The sequence below is a fragment of the Malaclemys terrapin genome, chromosome 1, assembly GCF_027887155.1.
Source record: "Malaclemys terrapin pileata isolate rMalTer1 chromosome 1, rMalTer1.hap1, whole genome shotgun sequence".
Classification (NCBI taxonomy): domain Eukaryota; kingdom Metazoa; phylum Chordata; order Testudines; family Emydidae; genus Malaclemys; species Malaclemys terrapin.
Window position 1 is genome coordinate 41,241,209 of NC_071505.1, and position 19,007 is coordinate 41,260,215.

The 19,007-nt window shown below is 41.0% G+C and overlaps 1 protein-coding gene across 1 annotated transcript in view; it reads right to left on the reverse strand.

Moving 5' to 3' along the window:
- Window positions 1-350: 350 nt before the first annotated feature.
- Window positions 351-19,007, reverse strand: part of LOC128830473 (uncharacterized) — a 37,884-nt gene continuing 19,227 nt past the window's right edge. The window contains exon 3 of the mRNA XM_054016306.1: window positions 351-2,677. Within this exon, the coding sequence (XP_053872281.1) occupies window positions 2,126-2,677 (552 nt within the window). The 3' untranslated portion in view covers window positions 351-2,125. The remainder of the gene's footprint in view (window positions 2,678-19,007) is intronic.

The following is a 19,007-nucleotide window of genomic DNA, read 5'->3' on the forward strand; positions in this document are numbered from 1 at the left end:
TCATTGTTCACAAAATAAATGTAACAACAACATTAAGAAAATGTATGATATACCCCTGGGCTGAGTGGGGGCCAAAATGGCCCCAGCTCCTGTGGGATTGATGTACTGGATTGGGATCAGGTGGAGATCCGCACCTCTGTCTGACTCCTTCCCTATCCCAACATGCCCCTTCTGTAGACGAGGGGAAGCGGGTGGTGTAGAGTGGGCTACATTGGCTCTACGTTGCCTAAGGACCCTCAGATACCTTTTTATGGTAATTTTCTGCCTGCTTTGCGCAAAGCTGGTAGAATTGGAGCCATGATCAGGCTCATTATTTATTAAACAATCATTATTCACATGACAAAATTAAATGATGTATTAATGTTTGTTTATTTATGGTTCCCATTAGACATGTTTACAGGTGAATGAATTTTAGTGGGGTTTAGTCTGAGGTGTGATCATTCATTCTTAAACTTCACAAAACCATTGTGATTTTAAAAACAGAAATAAATTTAGTTTGACATTTAAAATTCCTCAGTATTGTTCTTGCACCTATTAGAACAATGTAGGCTTACCATAATAAAAATGTATTCCCAACCAGAAGGCTGACTTTTACAACCCAAACTTTCCATACTTTTATTTGAATAATATATATTAATTAGGCTTACTATCCATGCTGCTGCCAGTATCCTGAAAATCAATTTGTTTAATGTTGCACATATTTTTTTTCCCTTTCCTTATAAAGATTGTGTAGCTCCATAAACGATTTGACTCTGCTCTTAAACACTGAGAGAAAAGTTTTGTGCACAGTCCTATCCATAAATGAAATAGCAACCGCAGATCTGTTAGCAGCATTAACAATTCTTAAAACACTGCAAAGATTCAAATCAGTCACGCCTTTAATTCCACCTAATGCGATCATTCCAGTTCGTTTGGATTAAATTCATGTTAGAATTATTTAGCCTTTTATGATGTACCTAGGTCATTGAACCAACCTTTCAACACTTTGGTTGTGCTGAATTGGAGCAGTGGTAACCCGGGCAGCCCAAAGAGATGTGCTGTTCCAGATGGGAAGCTTGGGGGAAAGTAGCAGGTGAGTGTGGGAAAGAATTACTTTTTAATTGAGGTGCATTATATAAAATAAAAATAAGAGAAGGGGGGGGAACCACAGATTGGGGCAGAATGGCTTGAAGGATTGGTAACTGCGTGTTTTGACACTGGCTTCAGTGGGGCCAAGATTTCTGCCAGAGCCTTTACAGGATCACCAGTTCAGATCTGACCCAGGTTGGTAGTAATTGAAGTTTGTTGCCATCAGACAGCTCTCTGGTGGTCCACGTGAGATGAATTGGTGCTTTCAGTCTCATTCCTACTATGCAGGTGCCCCCAAATATAAATAACACCCCTGTTGGCGGTTCCAGCACAGAGGCCAAAGGCTGAATGAATATAATAACCCTGCTCTGCTGTCCACCTTTGAGTCCCTCCATAACATCATAAAAGCACATTAGTATATATATGGTGTGTATATATGGAACACAAGTAGTTAGAGCAGAGGCCTTCAAGTGGGGGAAAATTGGGGCTTTTATCCTAACTCTACAAATGATATGCTGAGTAACCTTGGACAAATCACATAGGCCTAGTCAGCAAACCACCTAAGCATGTGCTTAACTCTCACAGAAATCAATAGGACTTAAGCACATGCTTAAGCTCCTATGTATCAGAGTTCCCAAATGTGGGAATAATACTTGTACTAGAACAGTGAAATTATTTCTTCATTATTATTGTTAAATCATTTCTGAATGTATAGAGATATAACTTTGCATGTATGTTTGTCCTGTAATTTTCCTGTGCATAAATGGAATTCATTACCAGTTAGGAGCAAGAAAATCACTTAAACATTTTAACCCCTCTTTACCTGTCCCCAAATTTAGAAGAAACTTGGTAAATTTTGACTTATGGGTCTATAATACCCTCCCAAGGCTGCGATTAGAGCTATGCAGGAAACAGTTTTTCCATCCTGCAAAAATGTCTGAGATGTCAAACATTTTCCCATTCCATACTGGGATGAAATCTACGCCTTTTGAAATGTTGTATAAAAAATCAAGAGATGAGACCCTCTCACCTGAGAATAGCTTTGTGTTTAGGGCCATTAGCTGGGATGTGGGAGATTCAAATTCCTGCTCAGTTTGGCCAATGTACATAGCAGAGGGGCATTGCTGGCATATGATGGCATATATAACATTGGTGGACATGCAGGTGAATGAGCCGGTGATGTTGTAGCTGATCTGGTTAGGTCCTGTGATGGTGTTGCTGGTGTAGATATGTGGGCAGAGTTGGCATCGAGGTTTGTTGCATGGGTTGGTTCCTGAGTTAGAGTTGTTATGGTGCGGTGCGTGGTTGCTGGTGAGAATATGCTTAAGGTTGGCAGGTTGTCTGTGGCGAGGACTGGCCTGCCTCCACAGGTCTGTGAAAGTGAGGGATCATTGTCCAGGATGGCTTGTAGATCACTGATGATGCGTTGGAGAGGTTTAAGCTGAGGACTGTAGGTGATGGCCAGTGGAGTTCTGTTGGTTTCTCTTTTGGGCCTGTCTTGTAGCAGGAGGCTTCTGGGGACATGTCTGGCTCTGTTGATTTGTTTCTTTATTTCCTGGTGTGGGTATCGTAGTTTTGAGAATGCTTGGTGACCATCACTGGACAGTCTCTACACAAGAGGATAAATGGACACAAGTCAGATATCAGGAATGGCAATATACAAAAACCTGTAGGAGAACACTTCAACCTCCCTGGCCACACAATAGCAGATGTAAAGGTAGCCATCTTACAGCAAAAAAACTTCAGGACCAGACTCCAACGAGAAACTGCTGAGCTCCAGTTCATTTGCAAATTTGACACCATCAGATCAGGATTAAACAAAGACTGTGAATGGCTGTCCAACTACAGAAGCAGTTTCTCCTCCCTTGGTGTTCACACCTCAACTGCTAGCAGAGCACCTCACCCTCCCTGATTGAACTAACCTCGTTATCTCCATACTGATTTATACCTGCCTCTGGAGATTTCCATTACTTGCATCTGAAGAAGTGAGGTTCTTACCCACAAAAGCTTATGCTCCCAATACTTCTGTTAGTCTTAAAGGTGCCACAGGACCCTCTGTTGCTTTTTACAGATTCAGACTAACACGGCTATCCCTCTGATACTTGACCGTTTGTGTTAACTATCATACATTACACTCTTCTAATTTAAGTACCTTTTAAAAGTAAAGAAAATCATTGGGGATAGAAAGTAATACATTCCCATAGTATCCTCTGCTCTCTTATTTAAATGTTATGGGCCTGATAATTTTCTGGTGTAAATTGACCTAGCTTAATTGACTTTAATGAAGCTCTGCCACTTTAAACCAATTTCAAAATTTCCAAAGTGCGATACACAAGCTACCAAAACAACAACAAAAAAGAGAAATAAGCTTGGTTAACAAAATAAATACACCTGTCTTTTTGTGCCAGCCACCCTTTGTTCCATGTTTCCTTATTCTGCCATGTTATTTATCTGTTTTATTCATTCCATTACTGAGACTTGGCAATGACTGTGATCAAATTTTAGCAGCTATTAGAATTCTTGTGATCTATGAGGAATCTTTGGAAATCAAGAAAAAGTGAGAGAATTTTAAGAGTCAGAGATGGAGACTAATGTGATCTACACTTTAATGCTTTAAGCTCTGACTAGAGTTTTGTACTCAGGAAAATGAGAGTAGAGAAGAATCTATTTCTACTGTTACACATTTTTATTATTAAAAGAAATATAAATTTCCTTCACTGAATTTCACCATAAATACAGCTATTTTACCAATTACTAGAGAACAGATTTCCTGTTTAGTGCTCTTTTATGCCATATGTCATGGTCAAGAACAAGAAGCTTTGGGGCATACTTTCTTCTAGAAATATGTCTTGCTATTTTCCCAATTAGACACTGGAAAATGATTGATGTCAGCTTTTGACAGCTAAGTCTAATGACTTCTTATTAAATATTGTGTATGAAGACATTTTATTATCAAAAGGAAAATGGTCATATCTGTAGACAGCACATTGTGGAAACACCACATATAAACACCATAAAGATTTTGGTCAGAAAACTACATATAGAGGAAAATTAAAATTGACATTTAATAACCTTTTGCAATAGAGTGCAATTTAATTCCATCTACGTAGCTCTGTGGAGGACATTTTCACAGCCAGAATTTTGATTAATGTAAGCAAATCAAGACTTGTATGCAATAGCTTATAGAAGCATATCAGGTATTAAAAGAAACATATTGGTGCTTTGAAAAATAATATATGCATGTTTCAGTGTGTAGCACATAAACTGTATGGTGAGTTCTGTGGTCATGGAACCACAGAATATACAGGCTCTTGTGTATATTATCACTTTAATTTCTCAATGAAGCTATTTCAATTTTTAAGCCCCTCACCCCTACCACCAGTCCATCGCTGGTGTAGGTGCACAGAGAGCTAAAGATGGCAGAACTATTACAGTTCTACTGCAATGGCAGTGGTGCAAATAGGCTGTAGAGGCTGGGGGGAGGAGAGTTGCATCCACCCCCATCCCACAGGGGCTTCATGTGCAGTAAGACCTGATAGCACTTTCATTGGAAGTCAATGGCAATACTCCCATGGACTTCTAGGTACAAGCTTGTTCCCTTAGTCCCCCTGTTTAGTTTGCTAATTTTGGAAGGCACACAGTCACACATCCTCAAACATACTTTAAAGCTGCTTCGCTCACCATTGCAGTGCCTAACTCCTAAATGCCTTCTGCCTATTGGAATCCTCAGCCCTGAGCTAAGCGCTCAGGTTCCCCATCCAAAGCAAGTTAGGTGCCCAAGAAAGGGATCCTCACAATCATGAATCATAGAATATCAGGGTTGGAAGGGACCTCAGGAGGTCATCTAGTCCAACCCCCTGCTCAAAGCAGGACCAATCCCCAACTAAATCATCCCAGCCAGGGTTTTGTCAAGCCTGACCTTAAAAAAACTCCTAAGAAAGGAGATTCCACCACCTCCCTAGGTAAAAGGGGAGGGATAGCTCAGTGGTTTGAGCATTGGCCTGCTAAACCTAGGGTTGTGAGTTCAATCCTTGAGGGGGCCATTTAGGGATCTGTGTCAAAATCAGTACTTGGTCCTGCTAGTGAAGGCAGGGGGCTGGACTCAATGACCTTTCAGGGTCCCTTCCAGCTCTATGAGATAGGGGTGTGTCTGTCTGTCTCTGTCTCTCTCTCTCTCTCTCTATTTTATATATATAAAAACCCATTACAGTGCTTCGCCACCCTCCTAGTGGAAAATGTTTTTCCTAATATCTAACCTAAACCTCCCCCACTGCAACTTGAGACCATTACTCTTTGTTACGTCATCAGCTACCACTGAGAACATTCTAGATCCATCCTCTTTGGAACCCCCTTTCAGGTAGTTGAAAGCAGCTATCAAATCCCCCCTCGTTCTTCTCTTCTGCAGACTAAACAATCCCAGTTCCCTCAGCCTCTCCTCATAAGTCATATGTTCCAGCCCCCTAATCATGTACATTGCCCTCTGCTGGACTCTTTCCAATTTTTCCACATCCTTCTTGTAGTGTGGGGCCCAAAACTGGACACAGTACTCCAGATGAGGCCTCACCAATGTCAAATAGAGGGGAATGATCACATCCCTCGATCTGCTGACAATGCCCCTACTTATACAGCCCAAAATGCTGTTAGCCTTCTTGGCAACAAGGGCACACTGTTGACTCATATCCAGCTTCTCATCCACTGTAACCCCTAGATCTTTTTCTGCAGAACTGCTGCCTAGCCATTCGGTCCCTAGTCTGTAGCAGTGCATGGGATTCTTCTGTCCTAAGTGCAGGACTCTGCACTTGTCCTTGTTGAATCTCATCAGATTTCTTTTGGCCCAATCCTCTAATTTGTCTAGGTCCCTCTGTATCCTATCCCTACCCTCCAGTGTCTCTATCACTCCTCCCAGTTTAGCGTCATCTGCAAACTTGCTGAGGGTGCAGGCCACGCGATCCTTCAGCTCATTAATGAAGATATTGAACAAAACCATCTCCAGGACCGACCCTTGGGGCACTCCGCTTGATACCGGCTGCCAACTAGACATGGAGCCATTGATCACTAGCAAGCTGAGCAGGGAGCCTCCTAAATTAGCCAATAGGACATGCCGAGGAGGTCAGGGAGAGGAGAAGAGCTTAGGGACTTAAGCAGTTGGCCTGTATGGCTGATAGACCAGATAGGTGCCTCCCTTTGCTCAGGAGCCTCAGCTGTGAACCGTCTCCTGGAGTTAGGCACTTAAGCTAAGTTAGTCGCTTAGGTAGCCCATAACTTAGCAACTAGAACTTTCTCTTTGCAGCTCATGTTCAATACCTTTCATGCTCATCCTTACAGTTTCTTGTGCCCTGGCTGTCTTTTGTTCAGGTTCTATGCTGCCTTTCCCCCACCCCATCAGTGTCCTACATCCAGCCCTCTTGCTGTGGGGTCTGAGAGATATCAGGTCTTAGGTGTGCTCGGACCATGTCTAAAGGTTTGGGCACTGCTGGTGAGATAGACATTCCCCTGCCTAGTTTCAGGGGCTTTGGCTTGAGCTAGGGCTCAGAGCAGCTTGTTAGCTGTGGGGCAGCATTAGAGCTTAGGCAGCTTTGCTAATTCTGACAGGGGAAACTTAGATGCCATGGAGCTAGGCAGCAGCTCAATAGTGGTTTTAAAAATGTCAGTAGCATTGAAATGGTGGACTTAATTACCTAAGTACCTTTGAGGAGCTGGTCCTCATATATCAGGGATGGGCATGGGTTAAGAACCTGACTAGAACATGGTTCTAGGGGCATGGTGTGGCCAGTGGCTATGTGACTCTACAGAGCTAGTGGCCATTCTCCCATGCTGAGGAGGAACACACAATAACAAAGGTTATTGGCGCCCTGAGGCAACAGTAGTTGCCACAAAGCACCTCCACACCACATTGCAGCCGGGAAAGAGGATTTCTTCCCCATTCTACTAATGGCCACTGCACACAGCCTGGCCACTCAGATTGCATGCTGAGGTCCAGGATTTGACCAGAGTTACTCAGGAGCTAATTGGCCTCAGTGGGAGGAGGACTGTGATCTTAAAAATAATAGCTATAATAGTCACCAGCCCAAGCCGCAGTAGCATTTCTTTTTTTATTATTATTCTTGAAGAGCTACTTTGGCTGCCACATAACAAAACAACATCATGAGAAATTGGATGGCATCGCATAAATGATCGTTTCCGTTTAAGAAAAGAAGCCATGGCTGAAATAGCAGCAGTGCTGCAGGTCAGGACTGAGATGTATTGCCAGCACTATGGAGAACATTTGCAGGGAGTGCCTGCCCACATCATGCCTGCAGTAGGGTCTTTTGTTTTTACAAGCATTACAGTTTATACCCTACAAATCCCATTTGAACAATAATTTAGCAGTTTATTGCTGTATATATTGTTTTAATTGATTTAAATGCATCATTCTTTGTCTCATAATTTTATATTGTGAATTTATACTATGGGGGAAGAGCAGACTTTTATCATTCTGATCAGCTCTTGTATTATTGTTTATTATTTGTATTGCAGTAGTACCCAAAGGACCCAGTTAGGAAGGCTATTTATTTACCCACAATAAGTAGATGTAGTCAGGAAATATTATCTGAGACATATTTATTTTTTGCCAAACCCATTAAATAGTTCATGCCTTACAAATGGCCACAAGCAGGATGTCATGTACAATGTGCACAGCCAGATGAGTCACTTCAGTTGTCTTCTGTCAAATGCAGTAGGTATTGGGATTTAATAGGAAACTGAAACACCAAATTCAAGCCCTGATCCTGTAGTGTGATTAAAGCTGTGAAAATTGTGGATTTTTTTGTTTCCTTGGTAGTTCCAATTAAAAAAAAAAAAAATTGTTTCAGGTTGATTCAAAACCAATTTTTAATTTTTTTTAATGAATGGACAAGTTTTTAAAATTTTTGCTTGGGATTAAGATTTTTATTCTTTCACATTTTTGAATGTTTTAAAATTCAAGGAAATTTCAAAAGAAAAAGTTATTTTGATCCCCCCACATTGAAAAGTTTCATTTTGACCTTTTTAGAATTTTTTTTGTTTTGTTTTGTTTGTTTTGGCCATAACAATTCAGCGAAATAGATGTGTACTCACAAAATACTTCATTGTCGTCCAGCCCTCATTTCTTGCTGAAAAAAGTTTCGGCCAAAAAGTGTCACCTGGCTCTAATCATGGGTGCGCAACACACAGCTCCACAGACCTCCACAAAGATCACAACACAAAACATTAGATGTGTATTTGGCAAAACTGTTTAGCTTTCTCAGGGATCTAGAATTGCCCACAGCCTGCCTAATGTAAGTCTTATGTTTCTTTGACATGCATTTATCCATCAAAATTCATGAGCGCTCTCTGACACAAATATACCAACCGCATGCTGACTGTGAGCTAATAGTTGCTGTATAGCTTTATCATATTGATTGGAAGGAAACATAACTCACCACCGGTTAGCCTTCTAACCATACAAGAAAAAGCTTATGGGATGCAGAGATTTTTTTTTTTATTCCTGAAGAACTTCATGCAATGATCTGTTTCCATAGATACTTATTATACTTGTAAATTAAGTTACTGCTTATATATATATATATATATATATATATATAATGACTTCAATTCACAAATCACATACGCTAAATATAGAAAATACTGTACATACTGAACTGCAAGTACAATTTACTAAAGCAGTCAAATTAAACAGGCTGACTTGGGCTCCAGTAGTTAATGAATAGATCACTGTGTGGTCTTAAATAAGTTGCAGCAATGCCTTTTGTTTTGCAGGGGAGGGAGCTCTTTCCTACATATTCTAGGATGTGGATGTGTAAAATTACATGGTGCCCTGGCTACAAGACCACAGTAAATGCAACTCTGCATCATGTATTGGGGATGTACATGAAACACAAATTGCAATGCTGTATCCTTTGGATAAAAAAGCAATAGAGCTGACCCACAGAGAGGAATGGAGAAATTACACTGCTCTGTAGATCACTAGACTAGACAGTGTATTAAGGCCCTTCTCCCTATGCTATCATTGGCCCCAAAGGGATGGTGAGCTGGAACTGCAGCTCCCCGTGTACTTTTGGAGGTAAGTTGCACTGCAGACCTTCCATAACATGATCTATGGAGGGGGCACTCCAAGCAAAGAAAAGTCAGCCACATATTTTTACATGTGCAATATGCACTTTATCCTGTAATAGAAACAGTGCCTCTCCCTGCACAGACGTAAGTTCCTAGCAGGAGTGACCTTTACAGGGGGTCCAGCATGCGTGTTTAATGTGAGTTAGAATGCTAGAGCACAGTAACATTATTTTTTGTACGCTGTGGGTGTGCTCATTTTGTTCCCAAGGAAGCAAAATTTGAGTTAGAAAATATGTGTTTATGTTCTTCTAAAATGTAGCCAATGTACAGTATTTAACATCAGGGAAATATGCCAAACCCCATTTATTGATACTGACGGCTGAAATTATTCCTGCCTGCTTTCATTTACTTCCCAATTCACCTTTCCATCAGGGTTCTTTCTGTGTTGCTTAACAGTTAATGTTCTGTTCTATTCTCTACAGGTTTTTATACCATATCATCACCACAGTATCTGAGTGCCTTCCAGTAGTGCATACCGCAATGTGACTACACATCTATTGTGTTTGTACTATCATTCTCTGCCCAGATGGAGAAGCATGTGCAGTGCAGTGTCTTGTATTGGTAGGGATTTTTTTTTTTTTGGTTGCTATGTTTTTAAATTTTAAACACCTGTTGCTATGTGTTTAAATTAGAGAAAGCAAGGTCAAAGAAATGTGCCTTTCATTTGGAATGGAAAGTGGTGAGGTTTGTGATAGTCCTTAGTTCCAGGGGGAGTTCATTCCACAGTCTTGGACCACCTCCAGAGAAGGGTCTATCTCCTGCACAGATGAGCTTTACTCTTACTGTTGAGAGTTCCACTGTGCAAGTGCACTGAAGTTGTCAACCATGATCTTCATTGAGGAGCTTTAAATGGTCTTTTAGGTATCCTGGGCCTAGGCCATAGAGCGCTTTCAAGATAAGGACCAAGACCTTGAACATGATTCAAAATTCTATAGGAAGCCAGAGTAGAGAGCAGAGGACAGTGTGATGTACAAGTGTGTGATTTCTCCTTGCCTTGGGTGCCCCTTCTCAGATCATGTTATGGAGGTCTGCAGAGCAACCTTCCTCTGGTATTTAAAGGACGATTGGGAGCAATCACCAGGGCCCCTCCCATGTACAACTGTATGGGAAAGGAACTTACTTACAAACATACATGAGGAGCTGTGTTGCAGAGAAGATGCACTGCAGCTTTTTGTATACTAGTTGGAGTTTCCTATGTGCTGAAGGTTTCATCCCCAGGTATAACACATTGTTGTAATCCAGTCTCAGGTGTGACAAAGGCATGAATAACTGATGCCAGATCTTCAACAGCCAGGATGGGACAGAGTCTCCTACCCAGCTGGAGATAATAGAAAGCATTACTCACAGCTTTTTTGACATGAGCACTAAGTATCAGCCAGGAATACAAGAGTGCTCCTACACTCTGGATTGAAATGACCAATTGTGGATGTCAATCTTCAGGGAAAGGAGATTACACTGTGGCTGCAAACTCCTCAAAATACTTTCCTTTATCACCAGCATCACATCTGTTTTGCTCAGGTTCAGCTTTATTTAGCCAGCTGTTATTCATCTAGGGTCTGATCTCATCCAAGCATTGGGACATCTTGGTAGTAGTGGTGTGATCATATGTAGTGAAGGATAAGTAGAGCTGTGCATCACCTGCATATTGCTGGCACTTGAGTCCATGCCATTTGACCAGATCACCTAGTGATTGCATGTGGATATTGAAAAGGACTGGAGAGAGAATTGATCCTTGTGGAACCACAGAAATGAGGGGTCCAGTAGTGGCAATGCATCACTACTCTTTGAGTGTATTCCTCCAGGAAGGACTCAAACCATTTTAGTTCAAACCTGGACTCCTGCCCTTCTCCCAAGCAAGACAGCAGTATCTCATGGTCAACGATGTCAAATGCACATCTATGCTCTATCCATTAGCAGGAGGAGATCATTCATCGGTGCCACTGAAGCAGTTTCAGTTCCATGTCCTGCCCTAAATCTGGATTTTGCTGGGTCTAGGATACTGACTTTAGTTTGATGAGCTTGTAATTGGCGTTGGCTATTTTCTCAATGAGCTTTGCTCAGGACTGACAGGTTTGACACTGGGTGGTAGTTGGCTAGGACTTTCTTCAGGGTTGGTCAGAGTATTGTGTAATTGAAGGAGGAAGGGAAGATTCCTTCTCTGATTGAGGCGTTGGTTCTTTTGATAAAGAGTGGCACCAGTTGTAAATGACTCTTTCACAAGCCAGGAGGGGCATGGGTCAGATTCACAAGTCTTGGGTTAAGATTCGTTTAGGGCGTCCAGAACTTCTTGATGAGTGAATGTCCTGAACTGTAGGAATACTGGTGGGCTGTTGATTGGAGGGTGCAAGCAGGGCACATCTATGCTGTTTGAGAAGGCTTCTTGAATGTGTGTGATCATTTCACGAAATAGGATGATAGTTCTTCACAGTGCTTGATGTTGTATGTGGACGATTCCAATATAAAACATGGTGTCATATACAGCAACACAGTCACTATATTACATTGAACAGTGATGTCAGTGAATCACCTGCTTGTAAACTGAAAATCACAATGGGCCCATTCACGTAAGCTGAATATCTACTGCGCATTGCTGAGTGCCCTCATGCTTCCAAGTTTGCACACAACACCTTCCCGGAGACTCTCTGCACCTCCCAGGATTGAGTTCATTAGTCTGACACACTCACAGGGAGTTGAATGTTCTCACACACTTGCCTAATGATGCACAAAGTTGAGTGACAATCCAAGTGTGGCATATATTTATAAAACCACTCATCTGTCATGCCAACTAAAATGAAAGGGCATTCTCAAAGCTGGTGGGTCTAAAATGTGACTTGTCTTTTTTTTTTTCTTCTGTTGGTTTGTAAAGATCATGTAATTGTTGTTTTCAACACTTTAGTGTTTTTATTTCTAAATGAGAAAACCTCAGTGCCATCAGTCCAGCACGCAGAGGTCATTTTCTAGCATCAAGCCAAAGTGAGCACAAAATCGAGGAAAATCATTGTAATAAGGAAACACTGTTCACTTTCATGCAGTCTTGTGGCTGTTATGGATAAGAGAGAAAATGTTTTTGTTTTTATTTTTTTAATGATGGCAATCACTTTGAATGGTGCCTTCCTCTTTCCTTTCTCTGTATTGGCCACTTGTGCTACTGGTATTAGCAGACATTTTATTTCTATGCAATTTCTTCACTTGCTAAAATGTTCGTGCACCTATACAAATTGTCTACAAAATCCTATTTAAAGCTCAATTTGTTTCTATATCAAGTGCTCTGACATTGAAGAAAAACATCAGAATTATGTTCATTAGCATACATAGAGGGGGTCTTCATGCTAGAGAAAGAACTCTGCTTCTAGCTTGCAACTGTATGTTATTCATAGCCTACTTGTTATTGATATACAAATAACTTTGATATAGCTTAACATTTTAAAGGATTTGCTAACTGACAAAAAAGTGTTAGTCTTGTGAGACAGATTCATGATCGATATTTCCCATTGTAAAAGTGTTATTTATACACTATTCTTGGCACAGTATTTTCCTGCAAGTATTGCTGTACTTCACTGAATGTTATGATAAATGTACTGTAACAAACTTTTTAGTGCATTGTGGTTTTAACAAGCACCTTAAAAAGCAGCGCTAGAGCCAGATCATATGGTATGGGAGGCAAAGGAGGAAGGAATGATTTTTGTTCCCTGATAATATCACTGCCAGTCAAACCATAATGGCAATGTGACACACCAATAATATGCCTATACCCTTGTGCATTGAAGGGAGATGGACAGGTAATGACATATGCACAGCAAACTCACAAAATATCTATTGGCCCAAATTCTCAGGGCCTGATTCTGATCTCACTTATACCAGTGTGAATCAGGAGTAACCCCCTGAGGTCAATGGAATTACACCAATGCAAAACAGGCGTCTCATTGGAGAGGCCTCTTTATTCAGGCAAACACCCATTTGCAATGAATGGGCTTGGCTGAATAAGGACTGAATAAAACTGAGTAGACTGTGTAACAGCCTGAACTGTTGGTAGTTGGAGCCTCCTCATCCCAGGGAAAGCACCAAGAGCCATTTACCTCAGAAAGACACAATGCCTCCAGGACCAAATAGCCAAGTTTAGTCAGTTTATTAGTCTTAGACAAAGCAGTACAATATGAAAAGAAGGCAGACATACCACTACTTCCAGGATGCAATTCATTCACCTTACAGAGAAAATCAGCTTTGAGAATATGCACCTAGGACTAGCAATATTTATAATACGCCTATTTACAAACTAGACATCATTATCTACATCAACCAACACTTAACCCATCAATTCGTATCAGCTTCTTTATATTGTTTTTCTGCCCCACCCTATACCTTCCCTTATCTTTGTTTCGGGCACCACATTCCAGCTATCAATGAGTTGTGCATTACCTAACTATACCAAGCACACCATTAATAAGACATCTTGCTTCTGAGAAGATTGTTATCTGTATGTGCCAAACTGTTGCAAAGTGTTATGGGATATTCCTTCACATGAGTGAACAGGAATGCACAGCATTCTGGGAAGAACATAATATGATTCATAACATAAAGCTTAATATAACTACCCAACATTTATATATAATATAGTGTATATTAATGCCATTGGTGTAATGCATATCAATGTGGTGTGCAATACACATAACATATATGTTGGCTAACAGCTTGATTCAGAAGAGGGACTTGAATCGGGGTTTCCCACATCCCAGGTGAGTGCCCTGATCACTGGGCTATTGGCTGTTCTGGGTGCTTGCTCTTTCTCATTCTCAATCAATTAGAAATTTCACTGAATAGTTTCAATTTTGATGAATCCACATTTTTCAATGAAAAAATGTCAACAAATTACTGATCAATTGTAATTAACAATAACCTACTCTATGCCCATGTTACTGTTGCTCTGTCCTCCCTTCCTGTTTGTTTCATCTATCTGTTACATCTTAGTTGAAACTAAGATGCTACGCATCTGGAGAAGGGAGTGTCTTTTATTGTGTACAAAATCCAGCGTTACAGGGCCTGGACTTGACAGGAGCCCCTAGGTGCTACAGCAATACAAATGAATAACAATAATCATGGCCTCCCCCTAGCCCCAGGCTCCCTAATGTTTGCAGGAGGGGGAAGATCCTTCTGCCACCTCTCACACTGTGGTCCCACGTAAGGGATAGGCAGGATCTCACCTTGAGTAAGGACCTTAAGATCCAGTCCATGATACGTAAAAATATCTTTATTTTAGTGCTGAAACATTCTCTCTTTTTAGGGCTTAATCCAAAGTCCATTGATCTCAATGGAACTCTTTCAATGGCCCGAGGATCAGACCTTCTAATGTCTTAATAACCACCCATGCCACTGCTTCCCTTTGCTTCACCTCCAGTGCCACTGTATCTATCTGGTACTTCTAAGCCCATTCTTCCCCTGCACCCCCCAGCCCAGGCACCTATCACTAATACCTGCTCTGTCGCATTATCTTTTCGTTACAACTATGAATTCCCAAGCTGTAACGTATTTAAATGCTGCATATGATATCTTATTGTTAGACTCTTAAGTTGCAGCTCATCAGTTTAATTTTTATGCTGCTACAGTGGATTGCTGAGTTTTCAGTGGTAATAACAGTAACACCCTTAGAGGATATTCAGAGGGTTATTGCTAATGGTACTAAAACGTCATCAATCTCGCAATGAGGTGAATATAATTTTTTTTTTAAACTGCCAAAGTATTCTATGAAACCCCATTTCTTTTTCTAACATATATCTCCGCAGAAAAGGCTAAAAATCTCGGACACTCATCCTGCCTGGGATTCTATGGGATTTCATAAGCCCCTGTGAATTAATGTAGGGATCTGAGCAAAAGAGCATGAGCTGCTCTCCCATTCCCATTTCAATAGTAATGGCACCTCGTGCTGCTTTTCTTTTTATCATGCAAATCATGTCAGGTGATATACAGCAGCATGACCACTACATTAAAAGAGTGGGCACTCGTTCAAATAGGCCCTGCTCGCTTTTTAACAGAGTGCCTAGTTCTTAATTAATAAATTGTAAAATCATAGGCCCAAGAAAAAGCTGCTAGAGAAGAGGAGGCTCTGTGAGGTCCCCAGTGCTCTCTGGATCATTTTGTCCTCTTCCATACACTGAACACTTTTGGTTTTGTCCACCAAGTGGCTGGGTCCCTGACGTCTGCAAGGACCATCCACGCACAGAAGCCCTGAGCCACCAATGACTACATAGTGGCCATACAGTGATGGATTCACTCACTAGGGACTTCCCCTGGAATGTGTCATCAGTGGCTGTTCCAGAGCACACAGAGGGTGCAGGCCAAAGTTAATGCTGACTCCATCTTATTAGTGTTGCTAAAGGATCCAAACAGAGCTGGAGGGGGAATGATAAACAGGAATCCCCAATCCCCTATAACCCGCCTTCCAGCCTAGCAAGAAGGACCAAATTTCTAGAATATTAGCCCTTTTGCCTCAGTTTTCTAATGCCAAGTGCAGTTGTCCATACAGCATACAGGATGTCACAGATCGCAGAAACCTGAAAGATCCATTTTTAGAGGGCCACTAGTCCATTACAGTTGTATCTCTGTGTGTGGGGGGGGGGGGGAGGGGGGGAGGTGTGTCAGTGCTTTTTTTTTTATCATGCATGTTAACGAAATGGCATTTCCATTTCTAAAAGGCTTGGCTCACTGGGCTCTATTGTCAGACTTGACAGTGACTGTCTGGGATAATAAATGACTATAGACCTTGCACAATTGTTACCAGGATACATTCCCAACTATATTTTTAGAAAATTGCTATAAAGCACTGAAGAAGAAAACAAGTGTTTTAAAATGCATATACTAAAACATAATCAATAACAATGTCCAATAAAACACTGAGTTAGTGATGTCTAAGTGTGGTGCCTTTGTCTCTGTTTTAATTGTAATTTTATAATTAGTATAATAATTAGCAGGCATATATTTGGTAGATACCAACATTTTTTTTCTCAGATGGACATATTTTTTGTCTACTAACCTAACAATCCATTTGAGCCATTAGAATTATATCTGATTATATACACTTAGGGCAGTTTAGGACTTGAGAAGAATAATACATTGAAAAAAATACTTTGACTAACTGATATTGCATTGAAAGTAGATTGAAAGTATGGCCACCCTGGCCTATTAAATGCTAGTAGAACTCATAGTATTTTATGCATTGTACTGTCCCGGAGAAGTGCCTTAGGAAGTGTTTAGTGTTCAGATTTTTAAACAGCTCTAACTGCTGCCAAATTCCTGCTGCTTCTATTTTGTGCTGACAGCCAAGTCCACTCCCGTCTCTTTCTTCCTGTGAATACAAATAATAGAGAAACAAAAAAAGCTCTTCCACAGCATACATAGCCAAGATGGAGGGGCATTTCACTTAGAGGGAGAACTTGTACTTCACGTGGCTCCCAAACCATTCCAATGTATATTCAGTGTATCCAGCATTCTACATGCATTGGCTTAGACATGCTGTCAATCCTCCAAGAGAAATAGTTACACGTCCTCAGACTTGATTCAAAATGTGGTGTTCAAAATAGCCCATATTTTTCCAGTGGTACAAAGTTGACGAGTGTTGTTACTGTTTGATATCAGTTGCTCGTGCTCTTCTTGTGCTCCTGCCCCTTTCTGGCCTTAGTAAGTGACTAATTTGCCATTGATGATATTAGAAATTCAAAGTAAATTTCATGGCAGTGGGAGAGGAGGAAGGCTCTTGTCATGATTCTGCATTTTCTCCAGTTCTCTGTTCCCATTTTGGTCAGAAGGGGTGCCTCTAAGTAATATGTGTATCTCAAATAAACATTTCAGCTAGATATGGTCCAACACAGCAAAGATCTTGACAAAAAGTTAGGCAGCTAGTCTGCTGAGACTACTGCCTATCATACTGGCTGGTACTGTCTCATTGTTGCCTTGTGCTTGCTCATCTGTCTGTATTCACCTGTGGTCTGTTTTATACACTGGCTATGGCTACACTAGAGAGTTTACAGTGGAGTTGCTGTAAGCTATCTAGTGTAACCGCTCTAAGCCAACAGGCCAGAGCTCTCCCATCGACTTAATTAAGTTGACTTAATTGGGGGTGGGAAGAGGGTGGGGCTGTGGGAAAAGGTGGGGTGGGTGGAGACTTTGGGGAAGGGGTGGAATGGGGGTGGAGGCGAGGGCGGTGCAGAGGTGAGAAGAGGTGGGGCCATGGATGGGGAGGAGGGGTCGTGCACCCACCGGGCAGAGGGGAAGTTGGCGCCTATACTTTGGGCAGATCCTGTCTTTTTGTTTTATGTTTGTACAGCACCTAGCACAATGGAGTCCTGGGGCTCCTAGGAATAAATAATATTAATAACAATAAACATTAGTTCTGGCTTCAGACTTCACCAGAATTTGTGGATGTTAATGCCTGACAATTTTGGTTGGAACCATCCCCAAATGAAGCATATTTTGCATGAGCTATTTCAATAGCGAATTTGCTTCAGTAAACACGATGGGCCTAACAGTATAATTTGCACAGAGCCCTGAATACAGGGTAGCACAGAGCTGCACTGCCTGGGTAAGCACCAAGACAGATTGTGCCTCAAAAGATGCAGTTTCTCCAGGAGTTCACTGGTGGACATGCACTTTGTGACGTGCATTAGGCTGCTGCAAATTTCTTCCCTTGCCCTTCCATTCTCCCCCACATTTGTTGTTCCAGCCCCACTTTGTAGATTGAGAGGAGAAAATGGGAGGCGGGGAAATGGATCCAGGGCTCTGCCTTCTCCTGACCCTCTTTTAGGTGACTTTCTTGTTGGTGAGAGGAAGGCTATAAATAATACCCCCACAGAGCAGATCATGAGCTACCCTGTATGTATCGCATACCATAGAAAACAGGTGTGTTCACATTTCTATTACCTTTGGCATTTATGTTAGAACAGGTGCGATTTGTAATGATTGTTCTTGTTACTTTAAAGTGGTTTCCATTCACTTTCCTTTTCAGTTGCTCAAGACTTTCTTTCAAATAAACTTCCTTGGGGATTCAGTTCTGCTTACTTTATCTCAGTGCAAAAGGTTGGAAAGTGTGAGGAGAATTGATTGAATTGGTTTTGATTAAGCAGGCATGAATTTTTTTTTTTCCCAGCATTTCCCAGCCAGAAAAGTGGCTGAAGCTAGGAATGCTAAACTTGGCTTTTATTTTAGATCTTATTGAGACTTAAAAAGCAAGTTAACTTTGATGAATATCAATTCAGAAGATTTAATTGTATGAATATGTATAATATCATGCAAAGATATTCAAATATTTCTATATTAAAATGTATTTTAAGAAAGGTGTAGTTACCTTTTTCTTAGCTGCAAATGGCAAAGAATACAGAAAAGAAAATGATCCAACTTCAGATAAATCTATTATTAAACATTTAAACAGAAGTGTTCAGATTTCTCAGAGATGCAAATCTGAGCAAATTTATTTAGATGCTTATCAGAAATTTAGCATCCTAAATTTAGACAGCCACGTTTGAAAAAAATTGATTAGTGCTCATAATCTAGCTAAAAAAGCAACCATGCTGCAGTTCAAGGACTTTTGAGCTCTGCTGGAAAAGTGGGTAAAGTTCTGCTCCTTTTGGAGAGATTATGGGGGGTCCTAGAGCTTCTCAGAGACACAGTTGTATATTTTTAACATGGACAAAACAATGTATTTTCCCTTAATCTCAGTGTCAGAAACATCTGAACTCTTTTAGTAGCAACATAAGAAAAAAATACAATCTGAGGAAGACACCCGTCATTGGAAATTGTAGCTTAAACAGTTGCCTAGGCAA